Source organism: Schistocerca cancellata, chromosome 4, assembly GCF_023864275.1.
Source record: "Schistocerca cancellata isolate TAMUIC-IGC-003103 chromosome 4, iqSchCanc2.1, whole genome shotgun sequence".
In the NCBI taxonomy this organism is placed as follows: Eukaryota; Metazoa; Arthropoda; class Insecta; order Orthoptera; family Acrididae; genus Schistocerca; species Schistocerca cancellata.
The window spans coordinates 485070692-485096715 of record NC_064629.1 but is presented as its reverse complement, the minus strand read 5'-3'; the positions used below and the strand labels follow the sequence as shown (position 1 = coordinate 485096715).

Genomic DNA, 26024 nt, shown 5'->3' with positions numbered 1-26024 from the left:
TACATCATGTGGATGACTTACTCAAGAAATTATGTATTAGTGTAACATTTTTGACAAAAACTGTTTCTATAAAACTATTATTTTCTCAAGTTTTGTTACGTGTGGGATTGCTCCCTGTGGCACTAGGCCTATCAGTTATCGTCTTTAATAGCAGCGGAGATTTTTGCTATTTACTCTTATTCCTCTTCTACGTAACTATACCACCATTTAGTTTTCATGTTCCTGACATCAATGTCAGAAAGACTAAACCAAACACAATGCACGTGAACAATTAGTCCTTGGCTTCGGTAAGTAATTAACGTCTCATTTCATAATGGATTTTTTGTTTTACTACTGAAATACCGAACATTATTGTATTCGGTATGCGACATTCATGCTCGTCGACACAGAAAATGGTGATTACCATACGGTAAAAGCCGGGCGGAAAGCCATAGACTCGGCGAAGTCTAAGCCGGCCAACGGAGCGTAAGAGCGCATGTCTCGCGAATGTCATGGCGTTCGTTGCTGCCGACGCGGCAACCTCGCAAGGCTCCCCACCAGTCTCCAAGTCCGAGGATATCATGGTACCCCTCCGCTCACGGCCGCCGACCCGCCGAAACAACTCTTCCTTCTCCTCCTCCTCCCCCTCTTCCAACACTGGCACATTCACTACCCAGCATCCATCTCTCTTCTCTCTCTCTCTCTCTCTCTCTCTCTCTCTCTTCCACACTATACCGTTCATTTCTTATTCATTTAGGCTCCCCTCTTCTTTCAGAGTGGTTTATTCAACGACAGCCCCCGTTACGAGCATACACACTGCATTGTTTAGATAGTACAGCTTCCCCATCTGTAGCCCACAAAAGTGAACGTAGCAACCAGAACACAACTATTATCAAAATGCTAAACCACTAGCCCTGGAAGCATTAGGTTTAGAAGAGATACTTTTTGACTTCCGAGTACGACGAATGATACGCTGCAACTGTTTTTAGTACCGATTGGCCACTGAATAATGTAAAAATTCGAAACATTTGGCTGTATCTATTCAAAATACTATGAAGTATTTCATCACAATGGGTATAGTCCAACTGTCTTCAGTCTCTCGTTCAGAATGGCAGAAACAGTACCATCAATAGAAGAATAAGAAAACCAGTGACGTTTCTATAAAAATGAAAATAGTTTGCCGCGCGGGATTTGACGAGCGGTCTCAGGCGCTGCAGTCATGGACTATGCGGCTGGTCCCGGCGGAGGTTCGAGTCCTCCCTCTGGCATGGGTGTGTGTGTGTTTGTCCTTAGGGTAATTTAGGTTAAGTAGTGTGTAAGCTTAGGCACTGATGACCTTAGCTGTTAAGTCCCATAAGATTTCACACACATTTTTGAAAATAGTTTTCCATGTTTTGTGAACAAGTTAGCAATCAAATCTCACGCTAAGTTTAGCCAAGTTGTCAATACTCCTGACAGCAACACTTGTTAGGAATATTACTTGCATATTAACTTTATCGGCCGTGAGAATAAAACAAAATTCTAAATAAACGGCATTTGTGGAAACGATTGCGTCCCTTTATTTATTGAGGCTGTCGTGTTCGACTTGCAGTATCTTGATAAAGTTTCAAAGTGGTGCACAGAAAGTTAACTTTCTTTGAACGTTCAGATACAGAACAGCAGGACTTGGACAAATTTTTCATTTAGTGTAATCAATGACAACAGTGTTTACACGTGGATAGATGTAAGATGATTCCCACTAGAAAGAGAAAGAAGCGTATATTTAGTTACATCTTGAGCACGTCATATCGTAGTATTTAGGCGTAGAACTAAGAAGCGATATGCAATTGAACTATCACGTAAAAACAGTATTACTGAAAGCGAATGGAAGACTTAGATTTGTTGAAATTATTCTGGGTAACTGTGAATATCTGTAAAGAAAATGACATACGCTAGTGCGACCAATTCTAGAATAATGCTTCAGTGTTTGTAGTCTTATGAAGTGGCATGACAGCACACATAGAAGGAATTCAGAGACTTGCTGCTACGACCGTAACAGGACGGTATAGCCAATACCAAAGTGTAATCGGTATGTTCGAGGAGCTTAATTGGGAATCCTTGGAACAAAGACGAAATAGTTCTCGCGAAACCCTGAAGGGTATATTTAAAGAATGTATAGTCGATGAAGACTGTGCTACCAATATGCTGCCACCAACGTGTATTTCGCGTGGGGATGACGAGAACAAGGTTAAAAGGGATTACACGGCATACACATGCAATACAGACACATCATCCCCCTCTCCACCCTCATTCAGTATGCGAATGGAAGAGGGAATAAAGTCGATAATATCGTGCCACCTCCTCCGCCATTCACTATACACTGGCTTGCAGGGTATGGATGTATGTGTAGCACGCAAAACTGTGCACTCAACAAAACGTAAGAACTTACTACTATACGAGAACATTACCGATCAGTTACAACTGGAGTCAGTCGATTGAAAAACTACGTATGTAACCATATACCACCTATAGGGATTTGGAAAGAAATGACATATGCTCGATAGCAGATAAAGTAGGTGACAATCTTCGGTTATTGGTGGGTTTACTGGGGAATTTTGGTTAGACCACAGACTGCTTACAAAAAATTCGTGAGACCTATCCTGGAACATTTCTGAAGCGTGTGGGATCCATAACAAATCAGACAAACGGGGGATATGTAACGTATACAAGAAAGGCGTAGCAGGAAAAATTACGAAATTGTTTGACTCATGGGAGAGCTCACGGAAATTACGACAAATCTGACTAGGTTTCAAAAACAAGTATCATGTGAGGAATCTAGGAATACGCTACAGCTCCCAATGTATCGCTCCCTTGGTGAGCATGTAAATAAGGTTAGACTAATTAGACTAATTACAGCGCGTACAGAAGCTTTTACACAGACATGCTTTCCACGCTCCATACGTGAATGGAACACGAAGAAACCCCAATACGCGGTACACTCGGAAGTACCCTCCGCCATGTGCTCCAAGAAGGTTTACGTAGTATGGATGCAGATGCAGAGTTTGGACGAAAAGCTTAGATGATGTTTGAGTCTTTCAAAAGGAATCTTGAAATGAAATATCCTGGTTCGCGTATCTGCAATGATGCAGCTTCCTGTTATTATCTGTGCAGTTCCTATACAAACAATCTACAAGACGACGAAGAAGAACAAAAATGACAGTAAAAATTGTTCAAATGGTTGTGAATTCCTAAGGGACCAAACTGCTGAGGTCATCGGTCCCTAGACTTACACACTACTTACACTAACCTGAACTAACGTATGCTAAAAACCACACACACACACACACACTATATATATATATATATATATATATATATATATATATATATATATATATATATGCCCGAGGGAGGACTTGGGGCCGGCCGGTGTGGCCGTGCGGTTAAAGGCGCTTCAGTCTGGAACCGCGTGACCGCTCCGGTCGCCGGTTCGAATCCTGCCTCGGGCATGGATGTGTGTGATGTCCTTAGGTTAGTTAGGTTTAGGTAGTTCTAAGTTCTAGGGGACTGATCACCACTGATGTTAAGTCCCATAGTGCTCAGAGCCATTTGAGGACTTGGGCCTCCGGCGGGAAGGGCCGCGCAATCCGCGACTAGGCGCCTCAAACTACACAGCCACTCCGCACTGCAAAATGACAGATGACGAGCATAAGCGATATGTGTCACGACCTAAGAATCTCTTCATGTGAAAATACATGTTTCAGTCGAAAAACGCTCTCGTCCACGTAAAAGATTCGTCCTAAATGAACACTTAGGTTCCCAACACCATATTAATAAACTAAATAGGACATACTGAAAACTCAGAATATCATTATTGACAAACAGTAAGAAAATTATCCACTGAAGCAGGGTATCATTTCGCCATAGGCTGTTCACTAATAATAAACATTTTTATAAGACTAAAAACAGCCGACCAGTTGCAATGGATAAAGTAATCTTTACCTAGGTTTCGACAGATTTAAATCTGTCTTCTTCAGAAGGCGGCAGTATTACATTAATATGGAATGATGTATCAACTTCGTTTTTACAAATATCTGCATAGATCCAGTAGTCCAAATTAAAATATAGCCCTGAAAATAGGGTTTGTCATGTAAATAAAAATTAGTACATGGATGTTGCAGAGCTCACCTATGGCAGGTGCTGATAATGCTGTCTCACTAAACTACAGTGACATCTCCGCACACTTCACAGTGATCACTTAATACCTGACACTGTTCGCGCCCCTTATATCGACTACCAGGCCTGCTAACAGCATCAGACGGAAAAAACGCGAAAGAAAAAAAAACACCAAACACGAACAGAAAACACCAAACGCGAAGAAAATTAACGCACTCTGGTGGTCGTTCTACCTGTCACAGAAAATAGCAACTGTTGAATCATTTACACACTCGCCCATGGTGTGTACATGTACGAAATGCCATTGACATCCGACCATGTTCTATCGGTGCTTCACATTTTTCTTGGTTAGGCAGTGTATGATCGATATTCTAGTTGTGGAAACATTTTTCACAAACGCTTCAAATAAAATGCGTAAAATTTTTTCTTTTGTTATCTTTGACCAGATGCGCCAACGCTAATTAACCGAAATTGTGTCCCAACTTTGAATTCCAAGTCATTTCTTTGTTGCATTGTGAATTTTAGAGAATATGTGGTATAGACCAGTGTTTTTCAGGCTTTAGTATTCGCGTCCCACTTTTCAGTCATAATTTTCATCGCACCCCCACACCCCTTTTTGGTTCAAATGGCTCTGAGCACTATGGGACTTAACATCTGAGGTAATCAGTCCCCTAGAGCTTAGAACTACTTAAACCTAACTAACCTAAGGACATCACACACATCCATGCCCGAAGCAGGATTCGAACCTGCGACCGTAGCGGTCGCGCGGTTCCAGACTGAATCGCCTAGAACCGCTCGGCCACATCGGCCGGCGCCACACCCCTTTTCCTCGTACGATAGCTATATACATACGACGCTGAATGTAGAAAGTTACAAACCTTACAAATTACCAAAAATAAGTAAAATTTTTGCTGTTTCGCAACACCGATCGGCTACATTGACAAAACCAGAATCTGTGGCCATCTATCGCTACCTGTCTGACAGGTAGCGGACAAAAATACTCCCGAAAGGTCTCTTAACTGCGTAAGCAGTAGTCTATGAAGACATCACGCCAAGTGGCGAAACCAAAAGACAGTTTAGTAATAAACTGCTCTTTGAATTCTTGGCAGGGGTGGATGAAGAGTTTCCTGTAGTAAAAACAAGAGCGTTTAGCATGCTATTACCATTTTCAACATCCTGTCTTTCGCAAAACCAAATTTTCTGCGTTGACTGCTTTGGAGACCAAATATAAATCTCAGATAAACATAGAAAAGAAGTCAGTGCGTCTATTTCTAATATTAAACCCTTCTTCGAAAAACTTTACTCTGCAAGCCAGGGCCAAGGAAGTTGTTATTAATTAAAAACTTGTTTTTAATTTAATACTGAATCGTAAATTATTAAACGCAGTTTGTAGTACTGCTGCAGTCCCATTTTCAAACGCATTATATCAGTGTAAACGTGAATTTTGGTTTTTGTTGTGCCAGAATATATTTTTTCTTTAGCTAGCGCACCCATTCAGTGTTATCACGCCGCCCACCCCACCCCTCCCCTAATCACTAAGGACCCCACCCTCCCCCACAGACTGAGAATCGCTGTTCTAGATTAGTAGCACTTACAAGACGCCAACACATTTCGTTACAGAGGACTTGCCTGTTGTGCGCAACTATAGGATATGATTGCGCAATCTGCAGCAAAGCAGGTCATTCCGTTATCACAGTCACAACGGAAAGATTAGTTACGCCGCGTGTTTCTGTAAGTCCGACGGCAAACATTTTGCAGCGAAGTACACAGTTCCTTGTCTCTCACCAAACGAGGTTCATATCTCCGCGCTATCAGTATGATTCAGGTTTTCCTTGATTTCATGTATCTCTCGAGGCGAACGCCGAGATATTTCACCCGATATGGTCAAGGTCGATTCTTTCCAGCACTTTTCCCGCATATGAGTTAGTGCTGCAACTTATGTCCTTGGCGATCAAAACCAAGTTGAACGGTAATCGTCTGTCCGTCAGTTCGTCCACGTCTACAGGCCACTCGTTTTTCTAATTAATATTGGAAAAAACAAATAGGTCGAAGTGGTATACACAAATTTTTCCGTGGCTATTAAAAACAATGTGTTATTGTGAGGTTAAGCCAAGTTCCCTCCCCCCCCCCCCCCACACACACACAATTACAGAGCCTCCACCAGCTTGAACAGTCCCCTGCTGACATGCAGGGTCCATGGATTCATGAGGTTGTCTCCATACCCGTACATGTCCATCCGCTCGATACCATTTGAAACAAGACTCGTCCGACCAGGTAACATGTTTCCAGTCGTCAACAGTCCAATGTCGGTGTTGACGGGCCCAGGCGAGGCTTAAAGTTGTGTCGTGATGTCATCAATGGTACACGAGTGGGCCTTCTGGTCCGAAAGCCCATAACGATGATGTTTCGTTGAATGGTTCGCTCGCTGACACTTGCTGATGGCCCAGGATTGAAATCTGCGGCAATTTGCGAAAGGGTTGCACTTCTGTCACGTTGAACGATTCTCTTTAGTCGTCGTTGGTTCCGTTCTTGCAGGCTCTTTTTCCGGCCGAAGCGATGTCGGAGATTTAATGTTTTACCACATTCCTGATATTCACGTGCTCTCTTAAACTGGTCATAATGGAAAGTAACTCACTTCATCGCTCGCGCGCCGACTGTGGTAGCACGTTCAAACTCACTTAAATCTTGATAACCTGCCATTGTAGCAGCAGTAACCGATCTAACAACTGTGCCAGACACTTTTCTTCTATAGGCGTTGCCGACCGCAGCGCTGTGTTCTGTCTGTTTCCGTATCTCTGTATTTGAATACGCATGCCCATACCCGTTTCTTTGGCGTTTGAGTGTAGATTATACTTACAAATCTGAGTGTGACCGCTCGTTGCCCTTTTCCCGGAGAAGGTCAAGGATCTGAGCTAAGTCAGAGTAGGGAAACATGATCTGGACAAATTTATCTCACACGCCTGTATCAGGGAGGTTAGGAACAATTTTCTATGGGAAGCGTCAAGAACTAAATGCAGAGAATACAAAAATACTCTGCTCTCCCCTCTATTACATCACTTGCAACAATCGCAAGGAAAATACCCGGGAAGATGCGACATCTTTGAACTGGAGAGAAGCTCTTTCTATTCTTCCGGACGGACTCAATGAATAAAAATCAGCGGAAGCCAACGGCACGTTCTCCTGCCTCATACGTAACGATTGCATATATTGATTCAGTTCCAGGCCAGAAGGTACTGACGGACTGATTATCCTCAGATTATAAAAGTTCACTGAATTGAATTTTTGGTTCAAATGGCTCTGAGCACTATGGGAGTTAACTTCTGAGGTCATCACTCCTCTAGAACTTAGAACTACTTAAACCTAAGGACATCACACACGTCCATGCCCGAAGCAGGATGCGAACTTGCGACCGCAGCGGTCGTACGGTTACAGACTGTAGTGCCTAGAACCGCTCGGCCACTCCGGCCGGCCAGTTGAATTTTTGGCTGGCCGCTCAATCTCTGGTAGTGTAAGGATGGGTTTGAGGAACCATGCCAGAATTTTCCTGAAATTATTTGAGAAAACCAGGGAAAATATAACCGGAGGGCATTTGAATCTAGCTTGTTTCGAATATGAGTAACGTGTCTTACATCACTGATCTTCGTCTTTCTGCTCAATCAGTTTCATTTCCGCCACTCAAATATTGGAGTCATTTACAGTAAGTGTTTCGTTAACAAAAGTCCATCACTAATAATATCCTTGTTGCACTGAATTTTAGATTAAAAAGCTAGGTTCATTCCTCTCTGATTCTTTGGAGCAACGAATACTCATTTAAGGTAGAATACGTACAAGTATCGCAATTTTAATTCGACATCATTCTTATTTTTAAGAATCTGTGCTTGGGAGTAACAGAAATGTGGAATTCACGCGCTGTTAAGCATGATGTTATTGATGCTTCACGTAAGTGTGTACTACGGAAACAGTCACTATGTTTCAAATACTATTAAGCCATGTCACTACTGTCATTACGTCGCAGCTACATCGTCAGAATGTATAGTGGCGTAAACAGATTTAAACCCAACAAATCACAGAACCCCTACGTTAAGCGATTTCATAAATAAGATCCGCTCGTATGATAACCTGAAAAGCATCTTCCACAATATGTTTAAGTTTCAAAGCTGAGGCACATCGCACTTACGAATATCCCTGTGTATAAAAATTTATAGGAGAAGTATACAGACTGATATAACTTGGTGGCAGTTTATATTCACTTTGAAGCCTATCTCATGTGGAGTGAGGGCAATTTTGTAATTACAATGCAAGTTGTTTAACACATTGGGTCTCTCCCGAAAAACGTACCACGAGAGAAGCAACTACACTGGTTTCCTTTGCATAATATTACGCATACAAGACGAAGGAACTTTCAAGTTTACGTCATGTCGACGAAGATGTCTTAGATACCGAGTACACATTCGATTAGGAGAAGGACGTTTGCTTTAAATGACTTCAGGGAAGAACGAAAAACCTAAATCTGGCCAGCCGTTCTCAAGAATGCGAGACCAGCGTGCTAACGTCTGCGCCACCTCACTGTACATGCGAGTGTGGTAACAAAATCCAGATGAGTACCTGAAGAATAAACGTTCGAAGAATAACATGGAACAAGTGATTAGGTGTGATTTTATTTCGGAAGACTGTAAAAATTATTCTAGTTTTGTGTCAAGAAACTACGTGGTACCATTCACACGCCGACACGATATGTAAGAAATTCAAAGACAATTAAAACCAAACATTTATTCTGTTATTCTCTGCATTGCCACGAAGAATCTGTTCCGACGAAGCAAGCTAAAAATTGAAGCTACAGATAGGAAATATTAGTTTCAGAATAATAAAATCTAAAAACCCGGCCAGAAAGTCGTGTGTGTTAGAAGTGCCGCTTCCTGGACGAATCTGGCAGGCGAATTAACGCTGAGGGTTGTGTGCCAGCCAGCGTAGATGATGTTGTTACACAATTTCCCCACATCCAACTAGGTGAATATCAGCTGGTAGCCAAGTCCCGCCTCAGTTGCAGGATTCGTAAACGATCTACAAAACTAACTTTCACTTTCACATGAATGACGCTACAGGCACACACTGAGTATACACATTCCGTCCCGGAGGTAACGGTGTGGCGACAGGAAGGGCATCCGGCCATTCTTTAAATGAATCATGCCAAATTCGTTAATAACCATACAGACCCTACGCCAATGCGGGGCTACGGTACAAGAAAAAGAAGATAATTACATCGAAAGCAAAATGAGCCCTAGAAGAACCTATTGCCGCTTTGAGCAGCAACTTCTTAACATACATACTTATAGAAATGAATGCAAGTTATTCTCATATTAGTCGAGCAGTCTGAGGCGCCTCGCCACGATTTTCGCGCGGCTCCCCAAATCGGAGGTTCGAGTACTCCCTCGTGTGTGTGTGTGTGTGTGTGTGTGTGTGTGTGTGTGTGTGTGTGTGTGTGTGTGTGTGTTTGTTGTCCTTAGCGCAACTTAGTTTAAGTTAGAATAAGTAGTGTGTAAGCCTTGGGACCGGTGACCTCAGCAGTTTGGTCCCATAGGAACGTACCACAAAAAAATTCTTATATTTACTACAAAGGAATACTTACATAGTCATGGAACGCCTTCGCTTCGCTGGAATGCTCGCAAGTATCCCTCCGTTCTGGCGCCGCACAATACAGATCCCAAAATACACTGTAACAAATAGAAACATTTCAGAATCATCATTCCATACATCAGTATGAGTATGAGTAGACCGAATTACTCAAATTTAGTTTTTATTATGAGGGAAGATGTCTGTAATAATTCTGTTGAAGATACCAACAGACCTCATGTAAACGAAATGGAATACGAGAGACAATGAACCCGAGGGGAAATATGAAATTTATTCGATTCCCACTCCTGGCTACCTGGTAAAATACTGGTATTTTCCTCAACGGTTGCGAATGAGTGTCGAGATGGCTTTTTTTTCTTTCAATTTTTTTAAAGGAATGTCACAAGGAATTCATTCTCGTTCCTTTAGTGGGAGAAACTATCCAAATTTGCTTCGCGAGGCATCGACCAGCAAAACCATGACCTACAAAACAGCAACAGATCAAAATTCCACTAGGTTTATCGTAATATGCTTCAATCACACGAACGAGTGATGCATGACCTAGAACTCTATAAAGTTCAAATTGACGAAGTCCAAAATTCTCTGTCAGGAAAATCGAACTTTAAAGCCCTTCACGGGAAACAGAAGAAACTAAGACAACATACTAGTGAGGGAAATTAGAGAAACATAGCATGCGATCTCACCATACTGTTAATTGCTGAAATTGATTCGACATCATACACGAGAAATATAAAATGAATGAAATCGTTCTTTGACTTCCGCTATCTTAATAAGAAAACGTGTGGTCACAAAATACTGCTTGAGGCAAGCAAATATGAAGTTTATATTTAAATCAAACAACGGCACTAGAACAGTATATCGTTGATTTACTTCTTCGTTAGCTAGTTTGTAAACAACTGGTATTCCCGTGGAACCTAGTAAGTACATCCAAGTGTGAAGGCGTCTTTCATCCTAATTGTGAATTAAGAACAGCAAGAATATGATAGATTAACTAATGAAGAACTAATTGTGAGTTTACAAATAAGTGAAGCACCAAAACCTGTCTGAAGCTACTTGTGTATGACATTTCTGGAAACCAAAAACCTGATATGTACGAATCAACATGGGTTCCGAAAACAATGATCAAGTGAAATCCAGCTCTGTTCGTCCACGAGACCCAGAAATCAATGAACAGACTCTCCTAGGCAGCTGCCGTGTTCCTTGGCTTCCGGAAGGCATTCGATACAGTCCCGTACTGCCGCCTAACAAACAAAATACTAGGATGAGGAGTATCAGAACAACTGTGTGACTGGACTGAAGAGTTTCTACCTGACAGAACACAGCTTATTATTCTCAACGGCCACAAGTCTTCAGACGTAAAAGTTACTTCCGGCGCGTCCCAGTACAGTGTTATACGGCCATTACTTTTCACAATACGCCTTATGAATAAGGTCGATAACGCTCTGAAATTATACGTATAATACTCAAGACATACCGTCTGATATTTAATTGATATTGAGTACAGCAGGTGGTGCCTTGCTTCTGAAGTTCCTTAATTCTGATAACAATGTATCTCAATGCGTTGCGTCACCCATCTCGTTGGCCAGCCTGGATAGTTTCCTTAGAGTATTCCAACTGTCACCAAACCTCATCATGTCGTGTACCGCAGTTTCGAGTTAATATCGTACAACAAAAGTAAACGCGAAATTTCTGACTACAATAGTTGAGAAGTATTTAGTAAAACTGAAGTATCAATTGTAGTCGAGCAGTATTCATTTCGAGAAATATGGAAAGCATTACACCTGGAACTATCTAAGGACTGAGTTCCTGCCCTGACCTTTAATGGAAAGGATTTTAACGTTTCTCAATGGCGCAGTCCTTGTCACCTTGTCATATTTGTTATTTATGTGGCAGTAAGAATTATCTGGACGTGGCTAAGGAAGATCCTTTTACATGGGTACTCGTTACTACAGAAGAACTACTTTATAACGATACAGGAGTATAGCCGTATTATAGGCCTACGAATCATAAATGCCTTACTGCCTACAATACATGAACACACACTTTAAAATCTGCCTACTAATCTACAACACCTGATTAATTCTCAGGAGCACCTAATTTTCCTAATGCCGCTAGAACATAATTCTTTGCACACCCATCAACGTAACTAGCGAGCGACTTGGCGCAATTGTTATGATCTCTTATTTGGATGAAAATCCTCGTCCGCCAGTCCGAGTTGCCCGTCCTACACAAATGCTCCGGAACCCTGAAGAGTTAATAGACGATTCACAAATTAAAAAATTATGTAAGTGTATCTCTCCACTTTCGCACCAGTTCATGTAAGGCTTCTAAAGGCCACCGATTCCTTGCTGGATCCGCGCACGTTAATTCACCTGTCCCACAGAATCAGCATCACTGTCACTCAAAATTTTCTCTCCATAAACTGCGAAAATTCGAGGCTGAGTAAATGCGAGCTTCTATATTTCCCCCATAGTAAACTGATCACCAGGTGCATTTCACCATGAGCAGATTTTTAGATTGCAGCCGTCAGTCCAAACATTCTGTAACACTAGGTACAACGACGTAGCGACCGTCTTTCTCGGGTTACAAGACGAGTACGGAAGCACGCTACGTCTTTGCGTACAAAGTAGATTAAAGCCTAATGTCGACTACATCATTGCAAACGCATCACAAACTCGGACTGAGCGAGGATTAGTAATGAAAATGGCAATCCTTTTGGAAAATGAAACCATCCGGGCATTGATTCCTGAGGTTCAGAGAAATCATGGAAAACCTTACACTGCATGGCTAATTAGATAGTTTAACCCAGGCCTTAACGAGCCCATTGTAACAAAACCCAACTCTCTGTGTACATTTACATACATCAGATGTAACTACAATTCCTCTTTCCCATGTACTAAGTAACACTTTCTGTAAGACCCCACCATTTTGCAGGGCAATGTTTAAGCACGTACAGTGCAAGCTGTCACTGATTTGTTTGATTGATGGGGCTGCTAAGTGCTATACCACCTACTGCACTCCTCTGACTGAAGCCCTCGTGAGTTCAACTCGATTTCTAAACTGAAGGAAACACTTCACGGCATTCGCTTCAGAACTGCTACAAATTCGTCGGGCAATAGACCGCGCCGCTCGAACTGTCAACACAACTGGCACTGCTAAGAGTATCTTACAACTTCCACATCTCTGAAACGGGTTATACACAACGCTGGTGACTACTTTGAAGGCCAGTAAAACTTTGAAACACGTATCTATTTCGTACGAGCTGTAAATAAACAGTTGCCACTATTAAAGTTCCAACCCTCGTATTGGTCAGTTGTCCAGTTGTCGTTCATCCCTGGAAGAAGTCAATTCGTTGAATTATTTTCACTACGCTACGGCGTCAGAGGAAAGCAGTTTAATACTGGTCGCACCAATGTGTTGGTAGAAGAAAATCATTATCAACTATAAAAAGACCATCTGCAGAGCGTCTCAATATCTCCTGGTCTCCAAACTCCAGGCCGCGCGGGGTAGCTGTGCGGTCTAGGGCGCCTTGTCAGGGTTCGCGCGGCTCCCACCGTCGGAGGTTCGAGTCCTCCCTACCTCGGGCATGGGTGTGTGTCTTGTCCTTAGCGTAAGTTAGTTTACGTTAGATTAAATAGTGCGTAAACCTAAGGATCGATGACCTCAGCTGTTTGGTCCCATAGGAATTTACCAGAAATTTCCGAATTTTCTCCGAACTTCAGAGTCATTTTAGCATCTAGTCGAATTCACATAATCCTACACAGTCTCATGTTATGCAAAACAGTCAGGCAAAAAAGTACACCACACCAGTGACCACAGTCTTGGGCCTTAACGCTTTTCGACCACGCACTGTGACGTCTCTGTATCACCTAGTTGTGTTAGGTTACAGCATCGAACTGATACTCTACGGAGAAGCTATGCTCATAGGAAAGAAACTCCTGGCTTATGCTAACAGTACATTCCGACAAGTGCATGCAGTGTGAATCGACGTGGATCGCGAGAAACTGACTGTCAAGTGTCTAGTAGAACTAGTCTTCAGATTGTTGGCGAAGGGGGTACAGTGCAGTGGCCGCAAAGCAGTGCGCTCAAAGACGACGTGATCGAGTTCCAAGACAAGAGGAGCTTGATTTCGTGCGTACCATAGGTCTTCCTGTCTTTAAAAAGGCAGACTGTATTGTCACGTACTCTGACGTAAAATGATGTCGCGTTGTAGATGAAATTTAAGTGAAAAGAGGACAATGACTGAACGGTACAGCTGAGGTGAACCGAACCGTGGGTAAAAATAGCTACCTGGGAACTTTGAACACTAGGAAGGGTAACAATGTCCGGAAAAGGAAGTCGGCAACAACTAAAACCCGTAACTTCCCTTCGCGTCTCCCGTTCTGATTTGTTATTTAGGTTTACATACATATGTTCCTTCTCCGTAAAATGCCACACATGCCGGAAAGACATCTATGAATAGGTAGATTAGGCAATAACGTCATACTTTCAGACATACCAGAACTGTTACTTTCGCGCAGTCATGCCAGTCAACGCTCATTATTGGTGGTTAATAGGGAATACAAGCTGTGATATCATCAAAAACAGAAAAATAGATGTAACAAAATAATTTGTGATGATGGACGAGTTTCCATGTTCAGGATCTTCGACAGACTTAGAGTTTTGCTAGGGTGGTTTCCACCTGCCATTTAACAGAAAGTCATTGATCAGAGTACACGCATAGTCCGCATGTTAGTTGGACGTTGTACACAAGGTAGATATGGTCACATTCACGGATCCATCTTACAGATACAATGATACTGGTCACTCGCTTATGACCACTTATTTAGACTGTAAACTGGGTGGGACATGTGATCTCGGTTTGCAACGAAATGTCACTTCCAACACTATTTCATACCACTGAGAATTGCTATGTAGCAGGTAGCCGGCGTTCGAGCGTGGTGTCTAAACGGAAGTATTTATCAGGAGTATTCTGAGCCGATATTGCAAATAGCTATCCTGTATTCAGAGCTCCTGTAGTTTCATGTCGGTATCCAGACGAGGTGCCGTACCGAATGGCCGCGTGGTTTGAGGCGCCATGTCACGGATTGCGCGGCCCCTACCGCCGGAGGTTCGAGTCCTTCCTCGGGCATGGGTGTGTGTGTGTGTGTGTGTGTTGCTCTTAGTATTAGTTAGTTTAAGTAGTGCTTAAGTCTAGCGACCGATGACCTCCGCAGTTTGGTCCTCGTCTTGATGTTCAAATGATGATGTCTGCGACTGTGACAGAAATGTTCAGGAACAGCAATATACTCACAACTCTAGGTACACTAGTTTACGATTATTACCAATGGCTACCTTACAAGGTATTACAATTACTTCTTGACAGAAACCTGAAACCAGCAAGAGCGTACCCATTATCTGAGATAGGTGGCTGGGAGTAGCTCACAGTGTGTGACGAAATAGTTCTGAGATTTCTCGACAGCTGCCTCAGGGGACATTTGTTCGAGGAAGTAGTGTTATATGGTTCAATTAATTTAAATCCGTAAGGTGTACGATTCACCTGAAGACCGGAGTGGAAACTGAAACCAGCAATAGAAAAATTTAATTCAAAACTTCGGAACGTGGTATTGCTAAAGAAAATTTTATTGTATCAACGAAGCTTTTTGTAAGGACTGGACCAGTGTAACATCTCCGATTAGTCAGTTTCTCCTTTAGACACACCTGGGTAGTTATTTGTGCAATACATTTTGAACAGTGAAAGTATATTTAACAGTTACCGGTAATCGGACGAAGTTGTTAACACTAAGGTAGATAAGAAGCAGAGGCACAGTATAGAGCAAGGGGGGCTATCAAAAAGTTTCCTTTAGAAGGCTGTCCAGAGTCGTTATGCCAATCAAACAAAATTGCCGTGAGCATTCATGCAATCATCCCACCGACGCACCAGGTTGGTAAAACACGGTGCCCTGCTGCGTGAAGTAGTCCGTAACTGCCTGCTACACATTCTCGTCCGACAGGAATCCTCGACCCTTCAAGGCATTTTTTAAGAGACCGTAGGCGTGTTAACCGCATGGGGAGAGACATCAGGACTATAGAGCGGGTGCTGGAGTGTCTCCCATTTGAGTTGACGTAACTTTTGCCTTGCGACATTTGCCATATGGGGACGTCCGTTATCATGAAGCACAAGCACCCCTTGCTGCATCATTCCACAGCGGTGGTTTTCGACATACATGCTGCCCCACAACATTCTTCGTTCTCCGACGAATGTCTACCTGTGGTTCTCCTTCTGCAACCAAGAAATGAATAACAGCACGTTAGTCCTGTCTAGACTGTTTCTTTAATAATGTCGCCGTAGTTCACGTTTCAAATGTGTATGAATTCCGAAGGGACCAAACTGCGGAGGTCATCGGTCCCTAGACTTACACTGACTTAAACTAAGTTATGCTAAGAACAACAACACACACCCATGCCCGAGGGAGGACTTGAACCTCCGGCGGGAGGACCCGTGCAATCCGTGACATGGCGCCTCAAACCGCGCCGCCACTCCGCGGCCGGCCGCGGTGGCCGTGCGGTTCTGGCGCTGCAGTCCGGAACCGCGGGACTGCTACGGTCGCAGGTTCGAATCCTGCCTCGCGCATGGGTGTGTGTGATGTCCTTAGGTTAGTTAGGTTTAAGTAGTTCTAAGTTCTAGGGGACTTATGACCTAAGATGTTGAGTCCCATAGTGCTCAGAGCCATTTGAACCATTTGAACCAGAGCCACTCCGCGCAGCTTCACGTTTCCGTGCTTACCGCATGCACAAGGGAAAGACACGACTGCTACACTAATCCCTTGCCTACATGTAGGTCCTTATATACCCACACTAGAGTCGCGCTACGTTGCATATACGCTGCAGCATCGCTCTCAAACGCAAAATTTTTGAACGTTCCTTACAAATCGACTCCCGTCCCCATTTTCTAGAAGCGATTCACTTGAGTTTCGAATTCGCGCGTGAAACTGTCCTCGCCGCATTCGATGACTGTGCACTCGAGACATGAACAACAGTCGTGATGCCTTGTTTATAATTCACTGCGAACACGCGACCGCAAGAAACTAAACTGGAAGAAAAAAAAAATCGCAACGCACAGGAGGCGTTGTACGACAAACTGAAGTTGGTAGGCATGTTTCTACATATGAAAGACATCTATTCAAACTTCGCGCCAGTCTCTTAAGAGTGGCACCAGTAGCGCCAATTTGAGGATGCTAATCAGGTTTGCTTTAAATACATGTAACGGTCGGGAGGGATAGTTACCGTCGAAATTGGACGTGGTGAGTTGCTGTTAGTCAAGAACACCTTTAAGGCGACAAAGACGTCATTATCAAACATCCTTGGCAGGGATGTAGCCGCTGCGTGATTGCTGGCAGCAGGAGAATGTACGGTCTCAAGAAGACGACCACGTGGCGCTACCGGGAGGGACGCCAGTGTATTCACCGTGGGGCTCTGGCGAATCGTACTGCATCTGCAGCAGCAATCTAAGCAGCAGTTGACACCACAGTGACAACGAACTGTTACAAATCTGTTACTTCGAGGACAGGTCCCGGCCATACGCCCTGTGGAGTGCATTCCACTGATTCCAAACCACCGCCAATTTGCGACATCAGTGGTGGCAAGTGAGAGCTCCTTGAGGACAGGGTGGAGGTCTGTTGAGTTTTCTGATGAAAGCTGGTTCTGCCTCGCTGCCAGTGATGGCCGTGTGTTTGTTAGGAGTAGGGAATTTGGGGGCCTGCAAACAATTTGACTGCGCGCTAGACACACTATACCTACACATGGAGTTATGGTCTGTGGTGAGATTTCGTGTGACAGTAGGAACACTCTCGTGGTTATCCCACGCACCCTGGCTGCAAACTTTTACGTCAGTCTGGTGATCCCACCTCTTGTGCTGCCATCTATGAACAGCATTCCGGGAGGAGGGTTTCCAACAGGATAACGCTCGTCGACATATCGCTGTTGTAACCTAACATGCTCTACAGAGTGTCGACATGTTGCCTTGGCCTGCTCGATCACCGGATCTCTCTCCAATCGAGCACTTATGAGACATCATCGGACAATTCCAGCTTCATCCACAACTAGCATTAACCGTCCTTCTAGTGACTGACGAAATGCAGCAGGCATGGAACTTGATCCCACAAACTAATATCTGCCACCTGTACAACATAATGCATGTACGTTTGCATGCTTGCATTGAACCGTCTAGTGGTTACACCAGTTATTAATGTATCAGCATTTCACATTTGCAATGGTTTATCTTCAGTTTACGTTAACCTGCGATCTTACAAAGTTAATGGCGTAAATAAGTTACCTAGACAAATGTAGTCCCGAAATTTCATTAGTCTACATTAATGATTATTTGATATTGCAATTTTTTCCGTCATTGTATTTCACTATTTAATGCCCTATCAATGTTGATTAGCAGAAACTGAATTTCACCTGCCCGTTCATGAACTTACAAGGGCGCACTAATGCCATTACATTCTGTCGATGACAATTTCAGCGTCTGTTCGAAGTTTTCTTTTCTCCTGTTCCCTACTGTTTATCCTGTCCTGTACAGGGCTCGCTTTTCAGGATTTAGCAAATCTTATTCATAATTTATCTTTGTGACCGAATGCTCTCCCTGACGCCACAGCTGTCAAGGGACGTCTGTCTGAATAGCATGAATTATGTTCTGTGTGGTATCGCATTTTAACTATTTGTGTACAATGTTATCAAAGGCGTAAACTGGGGCGCAGCCGAACATTTGCCTACACGGACGTAGGAAACCGCCTAAAAATCAGACTTAAGCTGGCCTGTGTACCAGCCCACGGTCACTTACCCGCCACGCGTTTTCGATCCGGGTCTGGTTCACCTCCCTATCTCGGAAACTGGAGCGCTACGCGTTACCTTGTACGAGCAGATCAGTTTCTGCGCAACGCATTTGAAACAAAAGAAGTAATCATACGAGCTTTGAGTAAGAATGAAAATGTGCATTACGAAGTCAGATCATTAAGATTGCGCTATTTTCTTTAACACTGACTGCCGTTCCCGTAACCCTTGCAGTTTCCGTTGCAACATAATGACCGATCGAGCCCTCAATATACGTGATTTAGTATTTAAAGGCAGGAGAAAATGTTACATCTTCACATCACGGGATCGGCAGTCTACCGAAATTTTCGCGGTCCCGTCAGTTGACGGGACTGGCAATTAAGGCGTTAAATGTGTCGACATCTATACCTCGTAGGGACTGTAAACTTCTACATGGCCAAAAAAATTTTTGTCGCGCACCCAAACGATTTGATGTCATTTCTATGAATGACGATATACTTATTTACTGCTACGCATACTACTACGTTGTAGATACTTTTGCAAGTAAGGAATGATCTCTGATGTCAGATTCAGTTTTGATCAACAAAACAGGAAATGAAGAAGCACGAAACTGCGGTAACGTTAGGAAGGATTCCTGCTGTTACGGCATCTCCATTACTGACTTCTGTTGTTTTTTCAGCTTACGAAGCGACTGTTTCATAGACGTCTAGGTTTTAGCTTTTGACCCCTCTCAATGGACTGTGTATTATTTTTAGGCTCTTGCATCTAAATATTTTAGCGTTCATACGCCGTTTGAATTCTTCAGCCTTTAATGCAGATTTTGACCGTGTATCTTTTGCCAGCTCTTAGCAATCCAACGAAAGTTAGAACCCATTAGTGTCTTTACGGAAACAGGATTTTTTAGAATATCAATCCAATGAATACGTAGGTTCAGTAGAGATATCCTTAAGTTCCTCACAGAAATATAAACAGATTTTCACTGCTATCTGCAATACGATACCATAACAGATACGACGTGCAAGGTAGGCAAGAGTCATTTTATGTACCACTTGCTGCTAGAAACTTGAAGAATGAAAGAACTTTAATTCCACAGCAGAGTTTAAAATGATACGAAACATTCTGACGCGTCAAAGCTATTTGGCTGTACTAGTGCTCTAACACTTGCTTGTAACTGACAAAGCCCTGAAGATACCTAGATACTCACCAGAACCCACTTTTAAAAATACCGCAGGGCAGTGACTATGCACCCTCAAAGAAAGGATATGACGAAGAATGATTGCTGGTCCAAAAGGGCATGCTATTTTTTCCGTAAGTTATTTTTCTCTTGAAATTGAAGCTATTTAATGCGCTATTAAGCATTGCCCCAAAGAAGTAGTCATTTATCAGAAATGTACCCACTATAGACAGATAATAATGCAAAGTTGCACACTGTCAATACAGTCAGTAATGAAAATTTATGTGATCATGCTTCCCAAGGAATCTTTACTCTTTTCACTTTGGTACATCTCTATTCCCTCTTGATCTGAAGCCATATACTAATTACGCCCAGGCACAAGACTTACAGCTGAATCCTGCACAAATTCTACGTAATATGAAATGCCATTTCAAGCAAACGAGAGACACGTACACGTACACCCAATAGTTTCGCCACTGAGAAGTATGTTTTTACTTATTCGAGATGAACTTGGCTTGAACGCGGAGCAAAGGGACGACAGCCCGAGAGACTATCTGAGGTAACTCAATTCGCACAAGTTACATCATACCGGTGTGTCAGTTTACGCACGTCGAAGGTATCTTCTGTTTCGCCTCTGTTGTCGCCGGGCATACGAGGAGGATTTATATTATACACCTTAATTATTGCTTAGAGCACACGACCTTATGGCACATTACACTTGAGTAAGCAAATAAGCAGGTAAGTCACACATATACAGTCTTTAGCGTAATGATAAATATTATCAACGAAGAGTTTGTTTAGGTTTTGTAAATATAGGCTGCCCGCAGTTTTGACAACAAAAAAGTCACTTATGGCTACAATATTCGTTTAACCCTTTCACTGCGCATTTAGCCTGAGCAGCCGCCTGTCATACGCGCATATTTTCAGTGTGGTGCGTATGTGGACGACTGTAGCAACGTATCACTGTTAAGAAAAAATTAAAACGCAAAATGCATTATTATAGTGTTAAACCGATTATTTTTTAATCTTTATAGACACACTTTTTCAAAAGGGTATTTTATTAGGAGAAAAAAATACTTAGGTTATTACATTAGTAAAACTTCGAAGGTTGCTATTTTTCCGAGACAAAACTTCAAACATAAAGGCGTATTACATAAAATGTACCTAAGGTCACTTGTCATGTTTTACACATACGATCCGCGTTCTCTCGGCAGTCTTCTTTGATGTTCCTGGGATTAACGAGGTAAAGTGCCGCTTGGTTCGGCATAAGGGATTAACACAATCAGCCGATCTCCTTCCACGACGGCCCTCTGTTTGCGGTCAGTGGTGAATCTCTAGGATCTCCTTTGAGAGTTTCTGATGAAAATTAGGTGCCGAAATATTTCTTCCCGTTTGAGTATCATATAACGCAGTCACGTTCAGCAGAGTCACATCCATCAAATGAAAAATACTTTTTTATACCATACTGAAGTTTCTCGCACACATTCTACTGAACTTAGCATCATATCTCTGCTGTCAACGGCCCCCTATTTTCATTGTAGCTTAAGATGCAAGCTGGTTTCATTTTGGCTTCATTTGTGCTTCTGTCAGTTTTGTCAGTCGTTACAGTTTCACTTTTATCAAGAGTTCAAAGCACATCACTTCCCGCTTTTACCATTTGTTGCCACAGCTACGTCGTTCGCCGTCATGACTGGACAGACTGTGGCAGTGCTGCAGCTTGTCCTGCAACCTGAGAGCTGGAAGTGTATTTGTTGACATAAACTTGATTTCACCTGTTATAAGCTTTTTTTGAAGAAGCAGGCATACCTTTACGGTTTCTCCTTACAGTTCCACACGCATTAGCCACTCTGTCATGCAGATAAGCAAATAATACTAATTGTCAAAATGCAGTGTATGATATTTACCAAGATACCGTCCTACTACAGCAAGAACAACGCTTCTAGGTATTCCAACGTTTCCACAAAAATTAGCTATTTTTTTACGTCCGCTGCTGCACCCACAGAAATAATACAGTCAAGAATATATCCAGTTTCACAATCATACAATACAACAAGTTTTACGCCAAATCTATGGCGTTTGGATGGAATCAACTGTTTGAAGAAGACGCGATCTTTGTACATAACTAAACTTTCATAAATGCATAAAGCTTTAAAAGGATGGAAAAAAATCTCTAAATACTTGTCTTAAATGATCCACAATGCGCCTAATTTTCCAGATTTTACTATCTCCAGGGCCCTCATTGTTACCAAGAAAGTGTAATATCATTAGTAACAGAAGGTACTACTATTGGATTAAACACTAACGGATAGTTCGTCCCATAAATGTTTTACTTCATTTATTTCCCACTTGAGCCATAAGAAAATTTGCGGCAAGGAAACAATAAATTTCATTACACTGCGTTTTTCCATCGTCACAGTTTTTACTTATAACTGTCGTCGTCGTAAAGGTACTTGTAATTCAGATTAAATTGCTCAGCTACATAGTTTACATCATCTGTTTTTGAGTCTTAACAGGCTCTTCTTCGGAATCTGAGGAAAAAGCGATGGTATATCAAAAATCTGTTGGTTCAGCGTTAGCTGGTTCACCAACATTCTGAATATTTATGGTGACGGAGTCACCTACATGCTCTTTGGCATCACTCTCTGTCCAACCACTGTCACCTGGATTGGGAATAATGAAGTCGTCATCACTTTGATGAAGAAAATTGAGCTCATCTTTTGAAAACGGACAGTAACGCCGTATCACTTACTCGATAGCAAGGAAAGTGCAGCACATAAACTAGAAAATGATACGATACCAATGACCTCTAAAGAGATTTCAGCATTCAGTAAGTCGTTCGGGTAAGTATATACGCATTTTAGCTGTATTCACTCATCTAACTATTTTCATTAGTAAATTTCCTTTGTTCCGAATTTCCGACTCAGGAACTCCGTCTGCATTTTTGTTGACTACTCCTTAGTCGCCAAACTCAGTTTTTTACTCTCCATCACGTATAACTTTAGTCCGTGAGAGGTAACTAGATTTTAGCTATATGAGTTTCATTTTATTATCGAGCGATCTTCAGAGAAATACGCAGAATATTTTCCCTTGCGTAGAGACCAACGAACCTCGTTTTTGAAACAACTCCATTCGTAAGGTACTTTTCAAAATAAGACCCCATATCTACCTGACTCAACGAGGTCAGTGTGCATTATTATTATGAAACGTTATAGAGTTGCCGTTATTTTACCTCCTATCATTTCTCACTGATATCATCGAACAGTCTAGACATCTACTCTGGACCTATAAATACTCCCTCTTCGAACGTAGTTCAAACATGTTAGCTTTTTATACGTTTTGCCGGCAGACGTATTTCTCTTCTACCCATCTGCATTCTTTCCTTGACGAGAACGCTGAAAAATGGATTGCCGTTATCTTCCGTCAACACAATTTTTCGTACGCGGCCTCCTAGTAATACCCAGAGGTAGTGATGGGACAACAGACTTGTTTTAACAACCGATTGGCCTGTCTACTGTATTGTCGTTCAGTCGGTTTTTTCAGTGCAAAGAAAAAAAACGAATGAAACTAATCTCTTACGCTTCTCAAACCATTCTAATTTAACATCTGTGTTACCGCTGCTAAAATGTTAGTTATATTTCTCTCATCAGTTGCTGATCTTTTTCGATGGTGTATTTTATTCTTCACACTACCATTTCTTAATTTTTTTAAGAATGTTTGCAAAGATATATCGTAAGGAAATACATATGGATCGTAACGGTTTGGCACGATCAAGATGTTTTTCAGCATACAACTGCACCGCTGCTGGAACAGTTTGGCGACAGTCGCCATAAATGACAACAATATCCACATTTTCTACTGTCCAGTACATTGTGTACGCCTGAAGAGCCTCACGAGAAAGTTGTCTGGACGCTACCACAGCAGAACAGGCTGATGGACTTACAAGTGTACGGATAAACACACCTGCCATACCTTAGTTGCGCGTTTGCTTCCGTTGGGTACAATGTGGCACTTGTTTGTGGGATCCGTTCTCCTGAAAGCTGGAGAGTGGTTTGTGGCGGTGTTATCTTGTTAATATTCAAGTTCTACACATTAACGTCGCTGTAGTCCTCTTCGAAGGCTTTTTCCAATGCCACGTAAATATGTAATTTCATTTTAACACTTAAAAAGCGAAGCCCGTGTCAGTGTGTGACAGCCATGAAAATTGAGTTAAAAATGGAGTATATCAGAAAATTCCTCACACTGACAGCCATAATTTAGCTAAAACTGCAGTTGTATGCGGTGGTCAGGAAACAGTCTGAAAAACTTTTAAGGGTGTTGCAGCGTAGGATGTGCTGCGAAATAATTGTTACGAAAACTTCGATACGTTGCGCCGTTTCCGAGTTAATTAGCATTGAAGTCAGGTCGTTGCGTGCGAAATTCAAACCACCCGCCAGAGACGGTGTCGGTAAATGCCTTCCTCGTTTATTTTCCTACAACCGAACAACAAAGTGATATACAAAAACTGAACATAGGATGGTAGTAAGGATCGAATCCGAGCCATAATCTGAGTAGTCTCGTGCGCTGTCACCTACGGGTCCTACGCTACAAGAGCAACCGACGCTGATTGTATCTGGCGGGCTGCTTTGAATTTGCGCTAGCAACGGCCTGATTGTCTAATTAGCTCTGAAGCGGCGCAACGTATCTAATATTTTCTTAATTATTTCTCAGCATAACCTACACTGCAACACCGTTACAAGCTTTTCAGGCTGTTTCTGACCACCCTGTATAAATGCAAATGTCCAAATTTGACAGCCAGTCCAGAGTACTTTAAGTAAGTTGGTGTAGAGTCCTCGGATCACCGGCAAACACACGAAGTTTGCACTCGAAAATGTGTTGTGTTGTTTGCTTCTCCGCTCCGCAATCGCTGTCAGCGGACGAACAGAAACCCCATTTCTATTTCTTCAGTGTGTAACCACGCCTCCCTTGAACCGTACGGATGCGGTTGCAGCCTCGATCAGGTTTGGCGCGGTAGCTGGCATCCCTCACCCCTCTTTGTTCAATCGGGAGCCATATGAGCTCTGTTGGGCGGATGGCCGTTACAGCGTTGTTGACATATGTAGGTCACGTCGAAAGAACTGATACTTCCTAATTCAGCCCGTGCGGTCTGATTTCAGAGGAGCTGTTGGTGACTATTGTAGTGCACCGTACAACGGAGAGTCCTTATGAGGAGTGATCTTGATAATTTCTAACTTAGCTGCTTTCCCCAAGGAAGAAGCCACCCCCAGAGATCGTAGTTACTTGCAAACGGGCGGTTCATGGGCAACGGTTTAATACAGGCTACTTCCTCCACGAAGGTCCCGCTACACAGCAGCACGTATGCAAGAGAACTATGATTAGTTCTTTTCAGGACCAAACAAGCATAGAACACTCATCAATCCGCATGAGGGCTATTTCATCTGCCAAGAGTTGATATCTCTAAATCCTTCTGTTGCAGATGTTAGGTTCAGATGTCTTAACAATTCAGGCAATTCCCACCGAGAATGACAGATTTTTCCAGAGGAGAAGATTCCATGAACATGTTCTGGTTGGTGCCATAAATGGTGAACAATACAGCACTGTAGGGTATGTCAGATCTCATCTCAGTGATTATAAGTAACTTATCCAAGACAGGACAGATGGTACTTGTTTTGGCTGTAGAGATTGCCGGCACCACCGTTTTAAATATCTGCAAACTTCCGCAAGTACGTTGGCCAAATCCATATGTGAAATACTTCAGCCATTCAGATGTGTATGTTGGTGATATCATCGGCCATAGTGCTGTCTGGTATATCAAAGAGAGGACAGCTATGGAGTTATTTTAAATGAATTCATGGATATATACAATACGCGGCTTGTGTACAACGCTGAATATCCAGGAACGTTCCTATCAATTACATTAGTGTCGACAACAATATCGAGTGCTGCGCGTGATGCTTCTAGGGCAGAGGGATGGTGTTTATGTGAGAAACGCCAACACGGTGCATCGATAGAGAATACCTATTATTGGTATCAAAGTGGACTACTACTTATTCACAAGGGGTATTATATATGAGTCACATTTTCTTCTGCCGGCCGCTGGTGGCCGAGCGGTTCTAGGCGCTTCAGTCCGGAACCACGTTAACTGCTACGGTCGCAGGTTCGAATCCTGCCTCGGGCATGGATGTGTGTGATGTCCTTAGGTTAGTTAGGTTTAAGTAGTTCTAAGTTCTAGGGGACTGATGACCTCAGAAGTTAAGTCCCATAGTGCTCAGAG

The 26024-nt window shown here is 42.7% G+C and overlaps 1 protein-coding gene across 1 annotated transcript in view; it reads right to left on the bottom strand.

Moving 5' to 3' along the window:
• The window catches only part of LOC126183219 (single-stranded DNA-binding protein 3-like), a 346891-nt gene that overhangs the window by 211680 nt on the left and 109187 nt on the right, over window positions 1-26024 (bottom strand). The window contains 1 exon segment of the mRNA XM_049925001.1: window positions 9761-9845. Within this exon segment, the coding sequence (XP_049780958.1) occupies window positions 9761-9845 (85 nt within the window).